This window comes from Asterias rubens, chromosome 8 (assembly GCF_902459465.1).
Source record: "Asterias rubens chromosome 8, eAstRub1.3, whole genome shotgun sequence".
In the NCBI taxonomy this organism is placed as follows: Eukaryota; Metazoa; Echinodermata; class Asteroidea; order Forcipulatida; family Asteriidae; genus Asterias; species Asterias rubens.
Window position 1 is genome coordinate 3,807,333 of NC_047069.1, and position 26,538 is coordinate 3,833,870.

At 36.6% G+C, this 26,538-nt stretch overlaps 1 protein-coding gene across 3 annotated transcripts; it reads right to left on the minus strand.

The window, feature by feature from the left end:
* Nucleotides 1–691: 691 nt before the first annotated feature.
* On the minus strand, nt 692–22,213 carry LOC117293891 (tetratricopeptide repeat protein 29-like). 3 transcript variants are annotated; one of them, XM_033776368.1, is made up of 11 exons: nt 22,193–22,213; nt 21,805–22,052; nt 13,039–13,284; nt 10,322–10,545; nt 9,916–10,101; nt 5,116–5,337; nt 4,507–4,592; nt 3,953–4,044; nt 3,335–3,458; nt 1,988–2,213; nt 692–1,241 (listed from the first exon to the last, which is right to left on the minus strand). In XM_033776368.1, exons 3-11 carry the CDS (start codon nt 13,266–13,268, stop codon nt 1,225–1,227), a joined length of 1,407 nt encoding a protein of 468 aa, XP_033632259.1. In that variant the 5' UTR covers nt 13,269–13,284; nt 21,805–22,052; nt 22,193–22,213; the 3' UTR covers nt 692–1,224. The 3 variants fall into 3 exon arrangements, with proteins under 3 accessions (XP_033632259.1, XP_033632258.1, XP_033632260.1); XM_033776367.1 differs by lacking the exon at nt 22,193–22,213 and having other exon boundaries at nt 21,805–22,151; XM_033776369.1 differs by lacking the exons at nt 21,805–22,052; nt 22,193–22,213 and adding an exon at nt 15,145–15,161.
* Between the last annotated feature and the right edge of the window lie 4,325 nt (nt 22,214–26,538).

The window sequence follows — 26,538 nt, forward strand, 5'->3', positions numbered from 1 at the left end:
TATTGGTTATTCTGTCGGTAAGTCAAGGGTTTTTGCTTTATCTGGCTCAAAAGCTGCAATTAATTTGCATGTATTTTTAACAGAAATCTATTTTACAAATTGAAAGCAATATCTTTAAAATGTACAATTTAATGAGAACTAAAGTCGTTCAAAGTAAATGAAGTCAAGAACTACATGTACAAGAACAGTTTGTCTACATGTATATACATACCCAAAGAAAATAAGTTCATTGCAGTTTATTGTCTATATACATACCCAAAGAAAATAAGTTCATTGCATTTCTTATGATCTGATGCTTGAGGCAAACTGAGTGTACTTTATATTGGATTAACAACATACTTTCTACATGTTTCTATCCTTAAAAGCACTTGACACTATTGGTAACTACTCAAAATAGTTGTTAGCATAAAAACTTACTTGGTAACCAGCAACGGAAAGCTGTCGAAAGTATAAAACATTGTGAGAAACAGCTCCCTCTGAAGTAACGTAGTTTCTGAGAAAGAAGTAATTTCTCACTAAAATATTTGAATTTGAATTCGTTCTCACTAAAATATTTGAATTGAATTCGAGACCTCAAGTGAGGTTCAGAAATCAAGCATCTGAAAGCACACAACTTGTGCGACAAGAGTGTTTTTTCTTTCATTATTTTCTTGTAACTTCAATAACCAATTGAGTTCAAACTTTGACAGGTTTGTTATTTTATGCATATGTTGGGATACACCAAGTGAGAAGACTGGTCTTTGACAATTACCAAGTGTCCAGTGCCAGGACTTAAACAACTAAGACGTAATGTAGAGGTAATACATTTACTACTGTCATATAATTCCTTCCCTATTTGACTTGCTACCACTGTTGGCGTTTGAAGATTGTTTTAATGACTCAAAGGAGAATGCACAATTTTGTTCTAAATTATTTGATAAATTAAAGTACATTTACAATGCTCCTGGTTAATTTCTAAAGAATTAAAAAATAGAGAAAAAACACCCTACATTTATTAACAAGAAATTATTATGGCTCTTGTGTTGTGTCTGTATATATCCGACTTGTTGTTGGTTTTACTACTATCATTGTTTGTTCTTGAATCAAATTGTTCTCATTATCAAAGAAATCCAAAGTCTTATCTACTTGTACAAAGGACTTGTTGTATTTTTATTTGAACACTGCTAGGTGAAGATGATGCTGTCAAAACTTCGACTGAAGTTGAACAATGATTGTGAACAGCAATCACTGACTCTCTTCCTCTGAAACAAATCAATACAAAATGAAAGTAAGTAAACGAGTTGGACAACATTGGACATCAGTCTAACTGAGATATTTTGTTAGGCATCTGAAAGAACACAGATTTGTGCAACAAGGGTGTTTTTCTTTCATTATTCTATTGCAACTTCGATGACCCATTGAGTAAAAATGTTCACAAATTTATAGGAAGAAACTATAAACAAATAGAAAACTTGCGGGTACAACCATGTGTAAATCTCTTAGGGTGAGTGTTGGCTCTGAAAAGAGCCGGTGTGGTCTCGACGTTTCGAACAGTATACTCTACTCGTCTTAAATCTCCTGAAGACGAGTAGAGTAAACTGTTCGAAACGTCAAGACCACACAGGCTCTTTTCAAAGCCAACACTCACCCTAAGAGATTTACACATGGTTGTACCCGCAAGTTTACCATTTATTTATAGTTTCTTCTTATTTTCTGGAAGTGTTGGTTCTGAAGTAAGCCGGTGTGGTCTCCCATTTCGAACAGTATACTCTGCTCGCCTTCAGGAGAATCCAGAATACAGATTTGTATTTGATGCATATGTTAGGATACACTAAGTTAGGATACTGGTCTTTGACGATTACCAAACGTGTCCAATGCTTTTAATGGTAAGATGCCATCATCCCAAAATAATTATCATGGAGTGTTGACTTATTGCCTGTAGGATGTTGACATCCAAAAATATATCATCATGACCTTGTAAAGTCGATGGTCATCCTCTTTACTATACCTTCTTCATTTCCAAACTGTTCATTCCTAACATCCTTCCAGTCGATGACTTTCAGCAACATCTCTTTGTTAGGTTTCTCTATCAGCCCCATGTATCTACCAAGGGTCTGGTGTGCATTGGCTATGCCAAACTCTGCTCGCATGGTCTCAAAGAAGGCAGGATTGTCCATGCTGCGTGCAATGTTGAACGCATTACCAAAGTACTGTGAGGCCTTTTTGTACTTGCCCTTGGGGAGTTAATAACAGAACATTTATTTAAAATATAGATTGGGAGATATGGGTTTTGGGTCTCCTTCCCCAAGGTCTGAGAATAAGTCCTATTGCATTTCTTAAGATTATTTCTCCACCCACCATTTTTTAGCGCCAGGAGCGTCACTGAGTGACGGACATGTGCGCTACATAGGAAGCCACAATCATTATGTTTTTTAGTGTCAATAAAACAAAACAATTGGGGCAGAATACATTCAATTATTTTTCCCAGATGGTTTATTTTGTCAAGAGATTGCAGTAGCAAAGAAAGGTTTCTAAATAAATATACAAATCTTGAAAACCCTGAAAAGTTATGAGTACAGGGTTGGATTTCACAAATAGTTAAGACTAGTCTTATCTCGAATTAGGACGAGTTATACGAGTTATAATCGTCCTAACTTTAGCCTTTAGAACTAGCCTTAAGTTTTTAATATCTCCTAGGCCCTAATTCTTTGTAAAATCGACCCCATGCTCATGTACTTATCACCCATTAGACCTCGATTACACAAAATACTTGGGTTTAAGTAAAACAGCGATGTACAGTATAATGTTCACAGGAAACTACTTCTGCTAAAAAAAAAGCCTTTAAATTGTTCTCGTACTTTGCAGAAAAATATTAAAATGGAAAAGCCTCTGTAGAGCTGAAATGCAAAAACATCATACAGATAAAAACAACAGTTAACTTCAAGGAAACTTTCAAACTAATTATAATAGACGCAACAAAAACACCTTACGTTTCATGAGTACTTTTAACTGTTGAGAATGGTCAGTTTGACAACAAATATGTACAAATATTAGCACTTTCCATTTATTTAAGAAAGGGATTAACTTTGATGCACAGATGGAAAATTCATACAAATGTTTCCCCTTAAATGGGCACAAATATCAAAATAATTAGAAAAATTTATCATTCATCCTCTGATTTTTGTCACAAATATTTTGACAACTAAGGATTATCTTATGTTCATGCAAGTTTGAAACCGATCCCTTCGTACGTCGTCTAGATCTTTGACGTATAAACATTACTGTATCAGGAAATTACTCTGTATTTATTCTTTCTGACAGTACAATGAAACTGGTGGATAAAACTGAAGCTTACCAGGGAGTTATACACAGCTCCAAGGCAACTACATGCCTTGCCATGGGCTGATAGTTGTTTACTTTTCTCTGCAATATCTTCAAACATCTCCAGGTACCTTACTGCCTCATCCAGCTTGCCTTGCCTATAAAGCAAGGAAAACAGAATAAGAGACTTGTTTGCTATCATAGTGGCATGAGTCAGATAAATTGGTAAAGGAGGGGGACAGTAGAGACCCTTCCTATTTTCTTTCCAAGATGGTTTTATAAATAATAACAATAATAATAACATTTGTATAGCGCTTTACACAGGCGTTTCAAAGCGCTTTAACATTGTCTAAAAAGATGTGTTTTTAACTGAGTCTTGAATGAGCTGATCGAGGATGAGTCACGAATGTGAAGAGGGAGCTTGCTCCAGCAAGTTGGTACAGCCACTGAGAATGCTCTATCACCATAGCGGGTATTTGTGCGTGGGCCATTGAAAAGTTGAAGATGAATGTTGGATGTTGATCGAAGGCTCATGGATGAATGTGGGAGCGAGGCAATGTATTGCTTTGTAAACAAGGAGTAGAATTTTGAACTGAATCCACTTGAGCATAGGAAATCTCTATAATGATATAAAACAAAATCAAAATCTTACTTTTCATATGATTTAGCGATGGCTTCACAAGCTTTGCCCATGCCATCCTGGTCACCAAACTTTTTGCAGATATCCATGAATCCTGTATGGTACTAGAAGAGTAGAAAGACACCATAAGGAATAAAAGAGTGGTACGAGGTCTTGCATGTTCGTTTCAAACCGGCAGGGTCCTGGCCGTGCGACAAGGGACCGGGCCTAGGGTGAGGTCATTTATGGCAAGACCACATTGGAAAGTCTTTCAAAAATTTATTGTAAATTTTCAGTTATTGTCTCGATCTCATGCTCCGTTTAGTGCGGCGTCAAAATGCATGCAACTCTCAACCACTGTGCATACATGTACGTGCGCACGTTCACAATCCAAGTATAAATTGTCCTTGTGTTTTTGTTTAACATGCTCAGCTGTTGATTGCATGATTGCTCAATTGAAACACTACAATCTTTAATGTGAAAAGTCACAGATGATGATTCTAACTATTACAAGAATATATGACAATGATATTATTCCAGTGTTGAGTCTATATTTATATTAAGGTCACAATAATGATCATTGTTACCATGAGTGCTGTTTCAGAGTCTCCGATGTCTTCATAGGCTAGACCTAACCTATAGCTTGCTTCACCCTCCTTCTGGTGATGCCCACCTGAAACAATTAAACCAACACATCTTTAATGCCTGTGATTGTTTTCAGAGCTCGGGTAAATACCGAGTATACAGTTCCTTTTTGAGATATGGTGGGCACTATAGGAGTGCACTGGTTTGGTTTTGGTGTATAAACAGGTGGGCACTATAGGAGTGCACTGGTTTGGTTTTGGTGTATAAACAGGCAGATTTTCCCAAATCCAATTGTGTCATAGTGCTGTGTCCACCATAATATCTCAAAATGGCTTATAGAGACAAAGTTTCCATAATCTTTGAGTTTTTCAAATTTTCATCAGAACATGGGAAGATTGTTTTATTTTTATGATAATTTCTGCAGAATCAGAGAAAGTTGGCAGCTCTTGTGAAAAGCAACATAAATAATATAGAAAGGCTTGCGGTAACACAATATAATTGGCTATAACGAGTTGGGGGTGGTTTCAACTCAACATTTCGATCAGTATGCTCTGATAAATAAATAAATAAATAAATAAATTTAAAAAAAATGTTAAAAAGATGTCCCTTACTCTCTTTGGCCTTCTCAAATGCTTTGAGTAGATTTGAGATGGCTTCTTGTGGGTCCTTCTCCTCTCCTGCTTGGTACATCTCAGCAATGGTTGTATATAAGCGTCTTAGGTGCTCACAGGCTTCTGAGTGTAAACTCTGACCTTCGCCATTTACCCAGGCTGGATTCTTAGAAGCAAGCTCATAAAAAGCTTCAAAGTGTTCTGCTGCTTCACTGTTCTCTTCTGTAAATATAAAAATAAAATGTAAAACATTTGAGAACTTTTTCTTCAGTTTTAGTTTTATTAAACTTTACACTGGCATAACAATATAAATATACAAGACGATACATAGAGAAACAATGAACCAACAAAGCTTAAAAATACCAAGCCAGTGAGTGGCGAGGAGGAGTGACCAGCACCTCTACAAAGCCGTCCTGCCTCAAGGATGTCCCCTGAAACCCACCCCATAGTTAAAAACCACCCATCCCACTACATAAAAAAAAAATTAAAAATAGGGGGGGGGGGGGGGGGGCGCTTGACGGCGGGAATTACAGACGACAACAAGAGCAATGGCAATGTGACACCAAAGTGCAAACATCATCCGCTGAAAAGTCAGATACAAACTTGTCCCTGTAAAATTGGAGCAGAAGAGTCTTAAATGCTGACAAGGACACATTAGATCTGACTGACAGCGCACCACGTAAGCTGGTTCCACATGGGGACAATCCGCTGAAAATAAAACGACTTATGGGACTCTGTTTTGCAACGAGGAACTGATAACCTGAAGGGATCAGAAGACAGTCTAGTGGCGGCACGGCCCTGTGTGACATTAAAACTTACATATCTATCAACATTTATGTCAATTTGACCGCATTTACATTTAAAAAACAGAATAAGATCACAAATTTCCCTTCTAAAAGACAGGGTAAAATGAAAAGACGTTCTAGCCGTGTCTAATAATCTTCTTAAGGACGATGTAAAATGATCTTAGTGGCTCGTCTTTGGACACCTTCAACAAGTTTAATATTGCGTTTTGAAGTGCCACTCCAAACTGAACTACAATACTCCAAGTCGCTTCTAATTAATGCAGTATAAAGAGTTTAAGAAACTCTGCATCGAGCATCATAACCAATTGTGCGTTTAATCTTACCCAACTTCCTATTGCATTTGCTAGTAATATGACTAACTTGAGAATTCCAAACGAAATCAAAAGAAATGTCTACTCCTAAATCACGAAAAGAGTCTGTTCTTTCAAGATGAGAATTATTCAAGTTGTAATCAAAATTAACACACTGTTCACGTCTAGAAATAGACATAGTTTGACACTTCTGGATGTTAAAGCTTAAGTCCCATTCAACACTCCACGAATATAAAGAATCTAGGTCATTCTGAAGAAGCCTACAGTCCGATGTGTTTTTAATGGACTTAAAACATTTAGAATCATCAGCAAATAAAGCTAAAGTGGAATGTTGAACAGAACTGGGCATGTCATTTATATACAAAAGAAACAAAAGTGGACCTAAAACAGACCCCTGTGGAACACCTGATACAACGGGATGCCATTCAGAACTACTTCCTTCAATAACCACCCTTTGTTGACGATTACTCAAGTATGAATTGAACCACTCGAGTAAGTTAGAATGGAACCCAAAACCCTGTAATTTGTGTAAAAGCAATTTGTGAGAAACGCTATCAAATGCTTTAGAAAAATCAAGGTAAACCACATCGACCTGCCCGGCTTTGTCCAAAACACAGCTGACCTCTTGATAAACAGACAAAAGTTGTGAAACAGTGGAGCGGCCTTTGACAAACCATTGCTGTTAGTGATGAAGTTTACCCTGAATAGCAGGAAATATGGTATTAAAAATGGCCCTTTCCATAACTTTGGCACATACGCAAAGTAACGACACAGGTCTATAATTTTCCAAACAACTCTTGTCTTTTTTCTTGAAAATTGGAACCACATTAGCTCTCAACCAGTCACTGGGTAATTCTTTGGTAGACAAAGACAGGTTAAATAAATGACTCAAAGGAGATACAATTTGATTAGCACATTCCTTAAGCAATCGAGGAGATAGTCCATCGGGGCCTATAGCTTTAGTGACATCTAAATTATTAAGTATTACAAGTACATCACTCTCTCTGATGGAAATAGAACCCAACATATCATGTTTATGTGCGGCAACATGAGGAAAAAAATCATAGTTTTTAGGAGGAGTCAACACTGAATGAAAATAAGCATTGAACAAGTGGCTTTGTCTTGGGCATCAGTGGCAGTCTGCCCATTGTCATTCTTGACCATTTGGGGAAGAGATTTAGATTTAGTTTTTTGCCTAAAAAATGATCAAAATCTCTTTGGATTATCGGCAAGCGTGGACCCAAGATTGTTAATATACTGTTTATACTTCAATGTTAAAAGATTCTTATAACTATTGCGAAGCTTGCGAAAAGTAGCCCAGTGCTGAGCCAAATTGGATGCCGAAGCTTTCTTCCAAGCAGATTTCTTTTTGTTTTGGAAGTGCCGCACTTCAACATCAATCCAACCAGGAGCAGCAGGGTCCTTAACTTTAAATTAAGGAACGCACCTGTCAATTACATTGGAAAATATGTCAACAAAATTGGACCAAGCCACATTAACATTAACAGCATCATATACAATACCAAAATCAACATTAGACAAGATAGATCTAATAATGTCAAAGTTAGCTCGCTTAAAATTATAAACAAAGCGAGGAGCTTTCTTATTTTGTTTCACCCGGGTACAAATTTTAAACTCAAGCAGTTTGTGATCAGTATTAAAACTCTCATGAGAGACATAAAAATCATTGACCTTATCAGGCTGAGTAGTAAACACCAATTCTAAAATATTCTCACAATTCTCTCTAGACGGGATATGATTAAGTTGCGTGAGAAAATAATCATTAAATATATCACAAAATTCTTGTTCGTAGTCCGATATACCAGCCATAACTAGACTGTGGCAACCTTTAACCTTGGGCAAGTTGAAGTCTCCAATAACGATAATATGTTCAAACTGCGAAGTAATGTTCGTCAAAGCAGCATCTACGGACCTGACAAAAACTCCAGTGTCGCCATTGGGTCTTCTGTAGCAAAGAATGACTGCAATTTTGTGCGTCGCGTTGATACGACAGAGCTTCGTATCAGTTGATTAGCAATAGTTGGTAAACCAGTCGGAATTATATCAAACGGATCATGGGTTGTTCCAGGGGATGATCTACCGGCAATACTGGTCGAATCAAGATGAAAGTCTGTAGTTTTAAAGTCGAACTTGCACAATGAAAGCACCATACAGTATATAAAAAGTGCACAGGAAATACCTTGCAGACCGGCAGCCATCTTGAGCCCGCAGATCGAGAAAATCAAGACGATCAAAATCAGTCAACATCCAGTCATTGGCAACAGCAAAATGTATGAAATATGGTTGAAATTGTGTAGCACACTTGAAGGCAGACTTACAGTTAAAAAAGAGAAAGTTTGATGACAAAAGACGACAAAAGACGACAAAACATTGACATTTAGAAAGACGACGAACAAAAACACAACCTGCCTCAACGAACAGCACCCTTCAATTTCAATTATGCTACTCTCACACTTGGGTAAATATGAATATTTGAAATTCGCGATGAATTCGCCCAAAAGTTGCGATTTGATAGTGAATAATTTTCTCGGTCGTCCTTAAACCTCTCCTTACCAATATCTTACGCATAATACGCACGCTTTACCAACAGTACCAATTGCTTACCAATGCTTACGAATATCAATGGCGAATTACCGTCTTCACAACATTCGCTGAAATTTAGGAAGCGCTTCGTATTGCTGTTCTCACGAAGATTAATATTTGAATTTAGCGTTGAATTCATCCAAAATGGCAGTTGAGTAGTGAATATTTTCATCTCTGTCTCACCCCTCAATCGTCCACGGTCGGCCATCTCCTTACCAATATCTTATGAATATAACGAATGCTTACCAACGCTTGCCAATGCCTTTACGAACGTTGCCAACCCTTACGCACGCTTTACCAATGTTACCAATGCTTACGAAAATCGATGGCGAATGACCGTCTTTGCAACTATCGCTGAAATTTAGAAACCAGTTTCTTAATTGATCGATCTTCGTAAGGAGGTGGGGATTAATTTGTGAATGTTCCAAATTTGTTACGAACGCTTACGAAGACAAAGTGAATGTTGCGAAGTTTGAGCGATTGTCAAACATTTCCTTCCAATAGCATATTTGCTGTGTGAGAGCAGCATAAAGTGACTGATCTTCGTAAGGAGGTGGAGAATGACTTGTGAGTGAGTGAATTTGTTATCAACGTTTATGAAGACACGGCGAATGTTGCAAAGTTTGAGCGATTGTTAAGCATATTCACGCCCGTGTGAGAGTAGCATTACGTACAAACTTAGTATTTGTTTTTCTCCAACAGGAACCACACATTGAATTTGCATTTTGCATGATACTATTGAAAACAAAATTTATCTGCAAGCAGAATGTATCCACCACATGAACAATTTAGTGCAGGCGCCTTAAGAAAAGGAAAATTACAGACCAATGTTTTCAGGAGAGTCGCGCAAATCAATGTAGGCCTACATGCTAAAAGAATTTTCCTGACATTGTTTTACTCACTTTTCATAAACTACATGTACAATGCCTCAAGTAATATTTTAAGGGAAGCTTCTACCACTGTTATCTTCAAACCCTGTAAGTTAAATGTAAATCTGTAGACATTGTGTTTTGTGTTGTACAAAAAGTACCCAGACTATTTATTAATTCCTTGTGGAAGTAGAGGAGATGACTACTTACTCCTCCTTTCATAAGCTCTTCCCATGTTGCAGTGAGCCTCTCCTTCCTTTTTCCTTCCATCACCTTTAATCTTCTGAGCCATCTCTAAGCATGAGATGAAGAAGTGATCAGACAGCCATAAGTCTCCAGTCCCAAGAAAATACTCTGCAATACCATTCCTTGACGCAAACACTCCATCGATGTCATCTGTTAAAACATTACATAGAAATACAGTTTCAAATTGGAAAATATCTTTTACTAGAAAAGCACATTTTGTTTTACTGTAATGTATTCAAAAGCAAAACAGTAAAAGTAAAGAAACGGCTGGGTCGATTTCACAAAAAGTTGGGACTAGTCCTAACTTAAGACTAATCCTAGGACATATTAAGGCTAGTCCTTAAAATCAAGACTAGTCTTAATCGCGTACCTATTCTTAGAGCAAGCTCTGCCTCTGTAAGCCGTTTCCTCATCACCTCCAGCTTGGATTCCTGTTGTGCTAAGAGGTTCCTGTCTTGTAAGAGAGAGTCAGGCCCAGCGGCATCAATCTCAGCCTTCTGTTGTTGGACCAAGGCAAAGACCTCAGAGAAGGAGCGGTGAAAGCCATCTTTCAACATTTCCAAGCAAAGATTATGGAAAAATGTGTTGCGATACCTAAAGAAATAAATTGTTAAATTTTAAAAATTCTAATTACAAACCACACAAAAAAGATGTGTTAGACGTTGTGAAACAATTTGGTAACCTTGTTCAATTTTAAACTCCCAAATTGGCAAACTTTGTTGTTTTACTTATAAAAGAACAATGCAAGTATTTTGATCTTTTATTGAGCATGGGAAACATTATCATACTAAAATTCATGGATGTTGTATTTGAATGTTTAAAAGGCGCACTTGTTTTTCATCAAAAAGCTGTAAAAGTTAAATAAAGCATAGATTATGATTACAGGATGTGTTTAACCCTATGAATGATAAAAAAACCAGTGAAGAGTTTTACCAAGATAACCAAATACCTGAGAAATCCATGGATATTACAAGCCTTTTCATTGCTAGTGTCCATACTATGCTGTTTGTGTAAACAAATGCTTAAAGTCATACAAAGTTTTACATGCCCAGCTACATACATACATTTGTGTCATGCATTTTACCAACCTGCTAAAATTTGCTTTAAAGTGTAATTCATAAGATGGTTTAAATACGATATACAAAGGTTTGCGATAACACCATGTAATGACTACCGTAATTTTCGGATTATAAACCGCGGTTTATATGTTGATTTTGACATTTTTTTGAACCCCTGCGGTTTATTCTCCGGGCGGCTTGTAGGCCGACGTATAAATATTTAAGAGAAAAAACGGCATTTTTAAAAAGAAAGATCGTATGTAAAACATTCTAAATATTATTTTTTTTAAGAAACAAGAACAAAAACCTGCAAAACATGCCTGTGTGATGACAAAGTCCTGTTGAAAATCCCACCCCATTGTATTCCGTGTTTCCTTTGTAAAACGTTAATCAACCGCCGTCAGCGCCCTCGCTCAGCGAAACTCAGACTAGACTGGTCACCGTCTATTTATCCTAGCAATATATATATGCTGACGTCAGACATTCAGGCTGCACTCGATTTCAATTACGATCAATAGTGTAAACTTAAATACATTTCAACTTTAATTACGACGCAACTCGCGCATTGTGGCAACTATACAAGACTGACTGATGTGCCGCCCGTCCGTCACTGCACATCGCCACAAAGAGGACCGCAAACAAGCACGGCCCCTTTGTGCGCATGCTGTGATTTGCCGTTTGATGATTGGCCGGTGGTAGTTCCATCCATAAAATCTTGGCTAGACTTCGGACGGATCGGCTCCCTATTGTACAACACATAGCCTGAACGTCTGACCCACACTTCGCGGATTGTGGCCAAGTCTAATCAAACGTGAACAACTTTTGTCAACAGAGGGCGATGCGATGCAGGGCAAAGTTCAACTATTTCTAGGTGTGCGTTGTCGCCGATCTTTGATTCACGGAGATTTGTTGCCAAAGAAGTTCACAAAACATGGTCAACACAACCGATCATCAAAATATAAATTCAAATTCTGGAAAAGGATAATTCAGGACTGATAGTGTGAAATAAAAAAATCACCCGTAACGCGGCAGGTTTGCGTACTTCACTTCCGTGTTTTGAGGTTAGTTTCTTTTCATGTTTTTTTTTTTTTGGGTCGCGGTTTATACTCCGCGCGGCATATACGCCGACATTAAATATTTTTTTGTATATTTTGAGGAAGTGCGAATTATACTCCGCGCGGTTTATAATCCGAAAATTACGGTATCTCTAATGAGTTTGGGGTGGTCCTGAAAAGAACCGTTGGTTTCAACATTCGATCAGATGCTCTGATCGTTTTCTGCAGTATCAGAGTCCAGCTTTCTCCAGAAGACGATCGGAGCATACTGATCGAAATGTCGAGTTTAAACCAACAGTTCTTTTCAGAACCACCCCAACTCATTAGAGATAGTCATTACATGGTGTTACCGCAAACCTTTCTATATTGTGTAATTCATATTGTGCACCCCGCGTCAAACTTGTTTCCTAGTGCAAGATAATGCTACCAAGTCAAGCATACATACTATAGATCACAGCTCACTGAGAAGGTACGACAAATCTTAGGATTATCATTTCTTTCATTTTAAATATCTCTTTCAAGCCCTGTTTAATTTGGTAAAACTACCTTGGGACCAGTACAAGATACCAATTCAAACAATTTTATACAATTGGAATTGGATGGTTATTTTCTGCTTGTGTGGATAGCACTCTGCACTAAGGCTAAAAAATAGAAGCTTAGTACCACTATCTCAAACAAACAAACAAACAAACAAACAAACAGACCAAATTTCACTAACGTACATAATTATGCGTGTATGTGTCCATGTTTTACGTTTACTCGCGCTACACTAAACTACAACAAGTGCTATGTAAAACGTTGATGATGACACGATTGCTAAAGTAGTGGAATGTATGTGTGACAGATGGGTATTTTTAGCAAAAGTGACTTCATTAATGCAGAGTACTATAGCAAACATCACTTTTGAGAGTGGTGGCAGACCTTGCCTTGACGAAAGTTGATGGTATAAGTTTAAATTCCTCTGAAGCACTAACCTGTGAGTGTCCATCTTAGTGAGGCTTGGTTGTTTGTTCTTTAATAGGTGCTGTTTCATCATGTGTTCACGCTCCCTCCTACCTGATACTTTCATTTGTGGTTTGAGGTATTGATCAGGGGGCCTGTATTTATTAGGAGGGCTAGGGACTCTGTGTTGTGCGATGGCTTGATCATGAATGGCGGGGGAATGCCCTCTTGTATTGTGGATGGCTGGCAACGGTGCTGCCATGTTCTCAATTTTGTTCCTGTGGAGTAATTAGAAAAACATATTTAAATGGTTAGGATGCTAAAAATGTCCATTATTTATTAGCAACCTAGAGTAATACTTCAACAACAGTATTATATTAAAGGAACAGGTTGCCTTGGATCGGTCGAGTTGGTCTTTGAAAAGCGTTTGTAACTGTTTGTTATAAAATGCATGATTGGAAAGATATTTTAAAAGTAGAATATAATGATCCACAGAAGTATCACTCAAATTTGCGTGATTTGCCATGTTTGCCATTTATAAAATGGCTGACCGAGTTGGTTCACAAAGTAAAAGGAAAACCACGCAGTTTCGAGGCAAATTTGTGTGGATCATTGTATTCTACTTTTAAACCATCTTTCTAACCATATGCATTTTATAACAAACGGTTACAAACGCTTTTCAAAGACCAACTCGACCGATCCAAGACAATGTGTTCCTTTAATAACATAATAATAATAATAATAACAATAATAATAATAAAAACATTCTTATATAGCGCATATCACCGTGAGGTCCCTATGCGCTGTAAAAGGAAATAAACAATTATTGTGCAAAGTAAACAGATATGTTTTTAACCAGGTTTTGAATTTTTCTGATGTCTCAGCCTGTTTAACAACCTCTGGAAGACTGTTCCATAACTGAACTGCTGCATTTTGGAAAGAGCGGGAACCGTATGACTTGGTTTTGATAACTGGGTGAGTCAGAAGGGATTTATTTGAAGATCAGAGATTCCTGGTTGTTTTGTACTCCTGAACTAAGCTTTGAAGATAAACAGGGGCAATACCATGGATACATTGATAAGTCAGAACCAAAACTTTAAAATCAATTCTAGCCCGTATTGGTAGCCAATGTAGATCCTTAAGAATGGGTGTGATGGATTCCCCATGTCTGAGTTCTGGTGACAAGTCTGGTCGCTGAATTTTGTATGCAAGACACGTTTTATAGGTTGCTGAACCTTTTTTGGGGGATAAAAAATGTCTAAACCCCACCAATTATGGTACTAGGGTAAACCTACTCCGATCCTAGACCTATGAGGTTCGTTAGGCTATCGTCTTACGGGAGACGATAGCCAAACAAACCTCATAGTTCTAGCTAGGAGTAAGGGTAACCCATCCTCTTTTTTATTCTTTTTTACTTTTAAAGCTCAAAATACGATTTTAATATCCATATTTCCAATCCTGCCATGTGCACCACTTCTTCATTCGTTGTGAAATTAGTTACAGTGATATTGGCCTATAACTTAAAAAGCTTACGAGTCATAGTTTTTGATAATTTAGGGCCTAGTTAACTTGTTTAATTAGCTTTTATTAATTATCATGACTATTGTCCTTGCTTGTTTTGTTTTTTTTGTTATGTTTTTCGAATCCTGTATTTGTTATTTATATTAATAATATAATTATTATTAATGGTTTATTTTAATCTGAATAAAAAACAACCAAAAGGTTGACAACCTTAATAAGACAATACTTATGTACTGCTGCATACAATTACAAATATTGCGCCACCACTTTTTCACTCATTTTATTTTACAAAAACTTAAAAAGGGATATCTCATTGAGGTAATATTTCATATCGAATAAAAAAGTGGTGGCGCCATACAGAAAATTTTCCAATAATAATAATAATCAAAATTAAAATAATAAGATATTCTGAACTTTGGCAGTTTGGGTAAAAAATAAATGGGTGAAAAAGTGACGGCAGGAAATCTATTTCGGAAATGGAATAACTTAATAAAATAAGAATGGATTTAGATTAGCCCTGGTAGGACGTCAGTCAGTGCCACTGCACTGACGTCCTGGGTATAAAGGTTCTTTACAATGCAAACACAAATTTGACTACAATTTTCTTTATTTTTTACCTGATTTGAGAAGCTGAAATTCCGGTCATATATTCATAGTGTCCCTCACTATATTCTCAACGAATTCAACGCTAACAAATATATCCATGGAAGAAATTATTCTGAAAATATGTTGATAGTGTGAGCCCAAGTGTGCATGGCTTTAAGTACAGTGCATTATCTTGCCGCTATTCGCCGTCAACTGGGTAGGTGCCGTTAACTCGCCTTCAACTCCTCCAATATACATTTGAAAATCCAGGAGGCATAAAACTGTAAAATATTCCAGCTCAAATAGAATTTTTATAAGTTTGAGGTTGAATTTCGGTTACAAAAATCATGTTTTTTTTTCTTGTGAAAAAAAAATATTTCTAAGCAGCAAAGCCTTCTGCCGCCATCTTGCTTTTTCACAGTGCTTCTTGTACATGTGCGGACAACAGAGGGCTTTTTTACTGCGCGCACATATTTTTTTTTCTTGGGACGGTTAGCATGTGCTAATTTATGATAAAAAGTGGCCTCATTTGTCCTGGGAAAAAAATACGCTTCCAGCACATGGAGCCTTGGCACAAGACGTCAATGCTCGGTATTGCATAGTTCTGGGCTTTGTGTAAATTGCTCGCTGACTATTATCCATCTGCTTAGTGTTTGGTTGACGCAAGTTGACGGCGATTTGGCTGCAAGTGTTTACACGGAAGTTAGTGCATGACGTGGGATCGGAAAACGTCAATTTCAATTTTCTTTTTACAAAATATTAACACCCGAGAGGAGAAAATTCAACAATTTTGAGCCATTGGACCCTTTCGGTACAGAAAAAAAAAAAAAAAGTTCACGGATTTACAAATCACTTACAGGGTTTACAGAAGGTAGTGGTGAAATACTTCTCTTGAAATATTATTCCATGAAATGCTTTACTTTTTGAGAAAACAGTAAAACAATATCAATTCTCGTTAACGAGAATTACGGATTTATTTTAAACACATGTCATACATGCGGATACATGGGTGGGTTTTCCCGTTATTTTCTCCCGACTCCAAAGACCGATTAAGCCCAAATTTTCACAGGTTTGTTATTTGATATAGAAGTTGTGATACACGAAGTGTGGGCCTTGGACAATACTGTTTACCGAAAGGGTCCAATGGCTTTAAATAATGCAAGCTTTACATGTGAGTAAAAGTTCAGACTCCCGAGTTAGGTAAAAATATTTTTAACAGATTTTAGAAATCTGTTTGCAATGTTACGGGACCTTTATATCCTGGACTCTGTCGCGTTGCCTGCAACGGAGGAGTCCAACCTGGGCTATACAGAAATTGTTCCCAACTTCAATTAATAATCAATTCATCACATTTCAGTTCACACACAATCATATTAATTATTTATATGGGTGAAAATTCACTAAGCCGCCATAATTATGTTAAATTTGGGTCGAAAATTCAAAATAGATTCAGAATAATCATTCAAACGCAGTCAAATAGTCGAATTGTTCTAATTTATTAATTTGATGTTGTCGGGGCTACAACTATTTCGAATATTTAACAAAAAATACTTAAGGTTCAACAACTCGTAAAAAGTGAGCAGTGAATATACAAAAAAATAAGACCATTTTGACTAACTTCTTCAATGTTTTCTGCTAATGCTTTTTAAACCTTGTTACAAATATGCTCTGCAACAATTTGGCCGAATTACATACTAGATGGTTGTTTTACGAAATAATTATGGCTATCTGCGTGAATTTCAGTGTGTTTTTTCATGACAATCACACATATTTTGAAGTGTAACTAAACAACAAATAGCCCTAGTCTCATATCAATGCTTGTGTTTACACTAACCTACTGATCATTCATACAATCATTGAAGTTTAGAGTGTATTTGGTTTAAAAGATACATTTTCTTTGGGTGCACAATTTCGGACATAACTTTGGACAATGTGGACATTTCGGACATAACTCCTTGTAGATGTGACCCCTCTGACTGTATTCAAGATTGACTTGACACGGCTGTTCAGTTGTTAGCTTTTCAGTATTTTATTTACACTCATGAATCTGTTGACGAAGATAAATACGGTGTGATGAGATCTTCGTCTAAGGATCTTATGAACTTTTACAATAATAATTATGAATATTAAATTAACACTAATAAATAAACAAACAGTTCTCCCTGCGGTTCACGCCATAATTCTAGGCATCGTCCGCCATCTTGGAAATCAAAGGAAAATATAAATTAACCGTAAGCTGGATCCAAAACAGAGCTTACTTAATAAATGCACTAAAGATATATTTACACTAAAGGGACTGACTTGTCCCGATGTAATTTACAAAACGAATACATAACTTGTCTTAAGGCATGAGCATGACCTAAGGGTAACTCTCGTTTGACTCCGTTATACATGGCAAACGAGTCAATAAATCAAAGATTTAAACAGTAAATATATACAACTTAGACTATGACGGTAAACGGAACATAATAAATGATTTAGTTAAACAATATTAACGCAAAAGGTAAGCATTAAACAATATAAAAACATAATTACCTGTTGACGAAGATAAATACGGTGTGATGAGATCTTCGTCTAAGGATCTTATGAACTGAAAGCCCGCGAAAATATGATCGCTGGAGGGCGCTATATGGAGGTATTACGTAAGAGGGTGAAGTTAAATAAAAAATAGACTGTGGGCATATGTAATAGTTCATGACCGTCACATAGACATTACATAGTTTTATATGGACATGACACTAAGAGACACCTTTTTTTTGTATTTAACTGATGGTTTGGTACATAAATAATTGTAAATCATGATGTGGGATCTCTTTCTTTTACAGTCGTATCATATACCATGGACATAACTTTGAAATTTATCATTATTTCGGACATAACTATGTCCGATGTCAATTTTTGTGAGTATTTGGGGAAGTTATTTGAATCACTCTTATTGTAGCATCCATAGTTTGTTCAATACGCATCTACTGGAAGACAGCAGATGGTCTACTAACAAGATATTCCCCAAATAACACTAAGCTGCCTTACCTATACAGATTAAGGAGTTTAGCAAGTTAAAGGCCTTTTCAGTGAAACCATGTTAAAACCATCTTCAAAGTATAAAGTAGGTGACGTGTTTGAAGAGAACTGAAACAACCAATTAAAACTCAAAAGACATTTTAACACTAATTAACTGCCAATAACATCATATAAAACCTGTTGTAGACAAATTTAACTTGAACACAGTTGTCTTTCATTTTGGTTGATCTGGATGACAGGTAAATACCCCTGCTTTACAATAACGCCAGCTTTTGTTAATTTTGTGACACATCATCTGCACTGCACTTGTGTGCACCCCTTTGAGTAATTATTATAGGGTTTGGAATTGAGATCACCATGTTTAGGGATGCCCATGATGACTTCCACTCCTTGTCCTCTCCTGTTGGCCAAACATAGTAACCCTTTTTTGACAACCTGAGTTTGCAAAAATGAAAGAAACTTTGGTTTAAGAGGAAAGCAATAACAATATTACCTTAATTTTACTTACATTTTAAATAAGCAATTTAAGTCTCAATATCAAATACAGAAACAGTCTATACAGATCTTACCTGGTTCCTTATGCAACAAAATTTACTTCTGCTCTTTTTTTTTAAAAAGCCTACAAAAATATGCAGAGAATCTCTTGAAAATAGTTTAAATTCAGGTCTTATGATTGTTTCATGACAACAACATTATCACTTACCTATTCACTGCAGCAGAAGTGTGGTATACCGTGTGCTATGTGCGTGCAGAAGTAGTGCTTGTTGTAGTATACTGTCATGTAGTCTATGTATACTGTGTACATCATCAAATACAGGTTTTATGCGTACTCTTACAGAAATGCAAGTCAAACCCACCCAGACACACACTCCTGTGGAAGTTTTAACAATTTATCTGTTTCATTACCTACATGTAGACTAGAGCCATGGCCCACCGTTTGTATGTCCCCTGTTTTAAGCTATGTCCGAAACAGCAATATGTCCACACAAGTAAAAGTCAATTTTGAACAAAACACTTCAAATTTCAGCATTACTTTGGGATAATTGGTGCAAATAAATTCACTACACATTATTTGAGACTCAAGAAAAAAGGTTCTTTACATCACCATTCTTAACTTCCCACATTGAAAGCTTGGGCCTTTTGGGAGAGAGACTTCAAATATGATGATCATTTCAGAGTTTATGCTCAATTGAAGTTTTATTTATTTCACAATGCCAATTTATGTTTTTAGTTAGTTGAATTGATGAAGTACATTAAATATTCACCCTACCCACATACAAAATAAGTTAAGTCTTAAAAAAATGAAACATAAGTCAATTCTGGACATAACAGTTATGTCCGAAACAGTTTTGTTTCAATATATTTGGTAGTAAAAAGTTTTAAAACTTACCAATGGTGCTAATTGTTTTTAAGTATCGTTCTTCAATACACAAAACAAGAAGTGTCATAGTTTCAAGATTATAACTTGCCCCAAAATGTTTATTCTTCCATTGAACACGTTTTGGACATAACTTCTATTTCGGACATCTATTAGGGCCTAACTCATGTGGAGGGAAAGTTCTTAATCCACCTCCCTCGTGGAGTTTAGGGGTAAGTGTTTCAGGTGAAGATTTTTATGAATTGACAAGTCAATACCACTTGTTTCATCTATTAACTTGAATGATTTCTTTACTAGGGGTACATGTTATAAAGAGAAATGTTTTATTTCGGACATAACAAAGTTGTGGACGGAAATAATCATCACTGTTTTTAGAATTTTGAGATTATGAAAACAATTGCACTTAGTGATGGGCTAGACAACCTTTGGTTGGGAAAATGTTAAAGTTTCTGGTTTCCTATGTTACTAATTGAAAGAAACTAGTGTCAAGAAAATACCTTAAAATTGGACGGAAAATAGTTATTTCCGAAATGGCTCACTATTGACCTTGTTGTGTTTTTACCAGACATAAATCATTGAAGCTATTGTTGTTATCAGCAAGGCATTTCTCCATTCTGATCTATCATCATGTAACATGCAGTGATAGCTTTGGTAACTAATGTCTTTAAAAGGCAAGTGAAACAAAAATATAGTTTTCTGATTGAACGAGTTTCCGTCCACAAATCGGCCTTTTACCAACATTCTGAAAATCTTGCAAAGCAACTATGAGAAAGTTGTTGCTACTGTAGGTACCTCTAGGTGGGTACTTGAAATGGATGCTTTAGTTATCTTGACATGATGTTTAGTTTATGTGCTACAATGCTTATGAGTCAACTCGGTCCCAAGTCAACTCGGTCCCTAGTCAACTCGGCCCCAGTCAACTCGGTCCCAGTCAACTCGGTCCCAAGTCAACTCGGTCCCAAGTCAACTCGGTCCCAAGTCAACTCGGTCCGTATGGTTGACGGGAAGTAATTGTATGTTTTTTTTGAATTGGAAAAACATTATGAATGTCCTTTGACTTTGTACATAAAAATGGGTAAGTGTGCACCGATGATGTTCGGGGTATGATATTCGATGCCTTCAATAGCGACCCACTTGTTTCTGTATTCAACACTCACTTTTGAAAATACCGATTGTGTTGGCAAATAAATTTCTACTAAAAAAGCATATCTCTTTGCTTTCAACCAGAGTATTGTTTTCTGTATGGCTCTCAACAATTCATTAATTGACAAACATTAATAATTTAATCCTCTTTGATTTCTTTTCAAGTAACTTACATTTAAAATTAAATAATATAACAACAGTAAGAATTACATAATTGTTAAAAAATAAAGAAAGGAAATTAATGTTTGGTTAAATTATAAAGAGAACTTTCAAGTTATAAGAATAATAACTAATATCCAAATCTACTAATTAAAAAACTAAAATTAATGTTTTGGTCGAAAATAAGTAACATAAATATAATATTGTTCAAATAACTTGACTTGGGCTGCGGTAACACCGCCCTCCCTCCCGCCCGTGCAAAGCTGCCCTGTCTTGGGACCGAGTTGACTTGGGACCGAGTTGACTTGGGACCGAGTTGACTTGGGACCGAGTTGCCTTGGGACCGAGTTGACTTGGGACCGAGTTGGCTTGGGACCGAGTTGACCGGTACCCGCTACAATCAATGCTAATAAAGGGTCCTACTACTTGCCGTCAACTCGCCGTCAACTCACTTGCGCCGTCAACTCGCCGTCAACTCCTCCAATATACATTTAAAATCCACAAAAGAAGCATAGAACTGTAAAGTATCAGCTCAAAGAGAATTCGCATAATTTTAAGGTCATATTTCGGAATAAAAATTGAGTTTTTTTCTCGTGAAAAAATTGTCTCGAAGCAGCAAAACCGTTGGCCGCCATCTTGCTTTTTCACATTGATTAGTCTTGGCCCAAGATGTCAATGATTGGTACTTTTTTTTTATCAACACAAAGTCGTTTTTGTGAATGAATTTTTACCGCAAACCATGAGAAATATGTAGTTTAGCCCAGACTTAACACTTCCGTGCCCCTTTTATAGATTTTTCATGTAAATTTAATGAGTTGACGGCACGAAAATGAGTTGACGGCGAGTTGACGGCAAGTCGGCGAGTTGACGGCAAGTAGTAGGACCGCTAATAAATATTAATAAAATGGCATTCTATTTTCTAGTGCAGTTTAGTTTTTTTTTAGTGAATTTTAACCCATATATTTAAATGTTACGTTATCCTTACTCTTACCTCTAACGATTCTGAAAAAAAAGAGACGTTGAAACTGGCAAGTATTTTTTGTTCCAATAGCAATGAATTCCGTCTATCCGATGATAACTTCAACGGACTCCACACCGTTTTGTTACACACTCACACGGCGGCGACGTACGGTACGCTTCGCGTTGGTCAGTGATCAGTCAGCCAGCGTAAACGTGACATTTTATCAGTGGTGTGGTAAGCTTGGGTTAGCTTCGCTGCTGCTTAGGCAGCAATCGTTCCTGTGTTCACAAAACAAATGAAACGTCAAAATGGTCGAGATGGTCGAAATTTTTGCACAAAACTTCAATCGAACATTACAAAAAATAATGGCAGGCGATATCTTTTTAGTTGTTATGGCGACTTAGTCTGGACATCACACCTTTTAGTCCTGTTGCTTTTGGTGGCAATGCAGGCGGGAATAAGACTTATCAAGGCTGGTTCCGCCCGAGCTAAACTATGTTATGGAGAAAGGTACATGCGGAAGTTCGGGAACTAGACACAAATAAACTTGTACAAGTCGTTCGACACCAAGCTGAAGCTAGCCGCGAATTCTCAGCCGCGAATTCCCAGCCGCGAATGGCAGCCGCGAATTCTCAATTTACGGCCGAAAAGTCCAGCCGCTAATTCGATTCGCCGCGCCAGCCGCGCTTTTCCCGTTTCACGAAGCGACAACATTTCCTAAGTTGTTCACCCACACTTTAGCCACTGTTTCTTTAGTTTGGTAAATTCATGGCAATTTTGAGTATTGGTTTTGTAAAATTTCGTTCATTATAACAAAATTGAGGCCAAATTAGGGGAGATATTTATCTTTAATAGAAACGTAGTCGACTCTCTGCAGTTGTTTTGAAAAAGACAAACGTTAAACCAAAGTACCGTACGTAATTAACAAATAATTTAATCATTAAGACCATTTCATAACACATCTAAATATTCCGTTGAGCTAATTAGAACAACAAATTTGTTCCTAGTTTTACCATTTAATATATTGTGTGGGGTTTGTCTCTTTTGAAGGATTTTTTTACTAACTAAATCAACGTACTTAGTCACTTTAAACAAAATGTACCTCACATAATTGACAGATAATTAATTTTTAGTTTTTAATCATCAAGACCATTACATAACACATCGAAATATTTCGTTGCAGCTAAATAGACCAACTAATTGGTGCCTAATTAAACCACTTTATATGTTGTGGGTTTTGTCTCATTTGAAGGGAATTTTTAGACTAAAAAATAGTGCAAGTAGTCACTTTAAAACAAAATGTACCTCACATAATTAACAAATTGTTACTTTTTAGTGTTTAATCATCAAGACCATCACATAACACATCGAAATATTTCGTTGTAGCTAATTACACCATCTAATTGGTGCCTAACCACTTTATATGTTGTGGGTTTTGTCTCATTTGAAGAGAATTTTTAATCAAAAAAATAACGTAAGTAGTCACTTTAAAACAAAATGTACCTCACATAATTCGTTGCAGCTAATTAGACCATGATTAGACCAACTAATTGGTGCCTAATAATCCACTTTAAATGCGGTATGTGTTTGTCTCTTTTGAAGCGTGTTCTTATATCATAGAAATAAGGTAAATAGCCCTTTAAAACAAACTGCACTTTACATAATGGTTTACAAATGGTAAATTTTTAGTATTTAATCATTAAGACCGCTTCAAAACGCCACTGAATATTTCCTTAACTATAATTAGTGTAACTTAATACTTTGAACTGGTAGCCTGAGTGCTCCTGGCAGATGGTCGTCAAACTAAGTTAAGGTGCCCAAGTAATTCAACGTAAACACACCCTGACTGGGTTGTTTCACTTTAATCAATGTAATTCAATTGCGTAATGTGGTGTGGTCCGCTCAAGCTGCATTCCATGAGACAAGTGATGAGTGATCTTAAGCGGTCAATGGCACCATGCTGTCTCTATCTGGAGATGACCAAAGGGATTAAAGGAATAACACTCTAACACCATAAAGGTTTTTAACAATAAGTAAAAGTGTAATTTTTATGATTGCAGCTTGATTACAGTATTCATGTTTTTTGGTTATGTCCTTAAATACACATTGCAGTTTTGAATGACGACAAAAATGACGTTATTATCCCTGAAGAATTGTGACTGAATACATTTTTTATTAAAATTGGACGGTGACTTTAATGTTTACAGTTTAAGATATACTAATTTGAAAGTTACAAACACACGAAACTCGCACGGCTGCGGTACCTCCCGAATTTGAGTAAGAACAAAGACCTTCCTGTTAAAGAGATAATGTTGATAAATTACCCCTTCCTTTGGGGACCTTTTAAACATACAATGTGCACTCAAACAAATTTAAATGATCCCATAAGTTTCAATCTGCGTAGTTTCGGCCTGGTGGTGTTCCGTAATACACATGAAGAGCCTTTTCCTCCGGGTTTTTTGGACAGCGCCGTTTTAAAATGAAAATCGAATGGCTAAACTTGTAAGACATGACCAGCACTTGGAATCCTTATATCCAACCTGTACGGAGGGATACTCGAAAGGAAACGGAGAGAATCTCTCAGCCCAGCATTATTTGTTAATTATGTGAGGTACATTTTGTTTTAAAGTGACTACCTAAATTATTTCTTTGAGAAAAATTCCCTCCAAACGAGACAAAACCCACAACATATAAAATGGTTTAATTAGGCACCAATTAGTTGGTCTAATTAGCTGCAACGAAATATTTCGATGTGTTATGAAATGGTCTTAATGATTAAACACTAAAAAGTAACAATTTGTTAATTATGTGAGGTACATTTTGTTTTAAAGTGACTACTTACGTTATTTCTTTGATTAAAAATTCCCTTCAAATGAGACTAAACCCACAACATATATAGAGAGGTTTAATTAGGCACCAATTCGTTGGTCTAATTAGCTGCAACGGAATATTTCAATGTGTAATGAAATGGTCTTAATGATTAATCACTAAAAAGTAACAATTTGTTAATTATGTGAGGTACATTTTGTTTTAAAGTGACTGCTTACGTTATTTCTTTGATTAAAAATTCCCTTCAAAAGAGACAAAACCCATACCCTATAAATGGGTGTCATTATGATTAATTTGTTGGTTTAATTAGCTGCAACGGAATATTTCGATGTGTTATGAAATGGTCTTAATAATTAACCACTAAAATTAATTTTTTGTTAATTATGCGAGGTAAATTGCGTTTTAAAGTGACTACTTTTGCTATTAACAAAAAAAACAAAATAAATGTAATTAGGAACTAATTAGTGGGCCTAGTAAAGCTGCAATGGAATATTAATTTAGTGTCTAAAAGATTTAACACTAAATTTATTATCTGTGGATCATATTAGGTACATTTTGTTCAATGTTTATTATTATTTTTTATTTTTAAAACAACTGATATTCAGAAAGTCGATATGTAACCATTAAAGTTTGATGGATCGACTAAAGCATTAAAAATTCAATTATCTTAACCCAATTTGGCCTACATTTTGTTACTATGACCAAAATTAAAAAAAAACCAACATTCAAAATTGCCATGATTTTACAAAATTTAAGAAATAAGTGGCTTATGTGTGTGAACAACTTAGGAAATCCTGTCGCTTCGTGAAACTACTTTGGTAATGAAATTCGCGGCTGGCGTGGCGGCTCGAATTAGCGGCTGGACATTTCGGCCGTAATTTGAGAATTCGCGGCTGGCATTCGCGGCTGGGAATTCGCGGCTGAGAATTCGCGGCTAGCTTCAGCTTGGTTCGTTCGACTAAGTGCGCCGGCATTGTCACCTACCTGCGGCCCAAATTTCATAAAGCTGTTTAGCAGAAAATACTGTTCGACAATTTGTTTAACGAAAAGAACAAAATTAGTGGGGCACCATACCAGTCGCAACAATGTAAAATGTATGGAATGGTGGCTGGCAACCTGTTTTTCGCTCAGCAAGATATTCCTAATCCTAGTCCTGCCGCCGCAAAAAAAAAGTCGCCGCGTATAAAATAAAAAAGTCGCCTCTGCAATTGCAAAAAGTTGCCGCATAAAAAAAAAGTCTCGCGCAACCCTGAATTTTTTTTTGCCAAAGTAGCCTAAAAATTCACTACGGCACGTGGATCGTCGTTCGTCTGGGTGGTTCCGTAGGGCGGGGGAATGGGTAGTTGCGATAACGTAACCCTCTTGGCGGCCGTCGGGAGGAGGGTTACGTTATCGCAACTAGGGAATGGGGAACTTCCAAAGCTCACAAGATGAACATTGCTCTATTCTGATTGGACCAAACAACACTATTCGGGGCATTATACCATTGTTAGATGTGTCCCAATTTATGTTATGCATCCAACATTCAACAAACTTCTAAACAGGGCTCGATTGGTCATCGAAAATAATAAAGAAACTTTAAACCGCAGAGTTGAATTGGTCCACTCCTTTCCGTATCCTTCGCCCCAGCACCATTGCAATCCGTTTCTTTCGCCTGAAATAAACCCGCTAAACGATCATGAAACTTACCGATCTATACAGATTACATGTCATTGTTTAAAAAAAGGACCAGTCTAAAAAATAAAGTCGACTGTTTTCATCATTTTAGATTATTGCCAAATCAAAAAGATTCCAGATTGTGACCAGTTTATACAAGTTTATGCTCCATTTTATTCACCTTGACACTCTCTGCACCAAAACAAAACAGTGATACAAAAATAAACAATTACATATGCAAATAATAATTAGCATAAAACAAATCTAAACAAATTTCAA

What these genes read in the sequence shown, in the direction of transcription:
- LOC117293891 (XM_033776368.1), bottom strand. Translation starts at nt 13,268, where the DNA reads ATGGCAGCACCGTTGCCAGCCATCCACAATACAAGAGGGCATTCCCCC. An exon ending in AGAGCTTGCTCTAAGAATAG is followed by an intron (nt 10,102 to 10,321) that starts GTACGCGATTAA and finishes ATGTTTTAACAG; the next exon opens with ATGACATCGATGGAGTGTTT. An exon ending in AAGAGCTTATGAAAGGAGGA is followed by an intron (nt 5,338 to 9,915) that starts GTAAGTAGTCAT and finishes TTATATTTACAG; the next exon opens with AAGAGAACAGTGAAGCAGCA.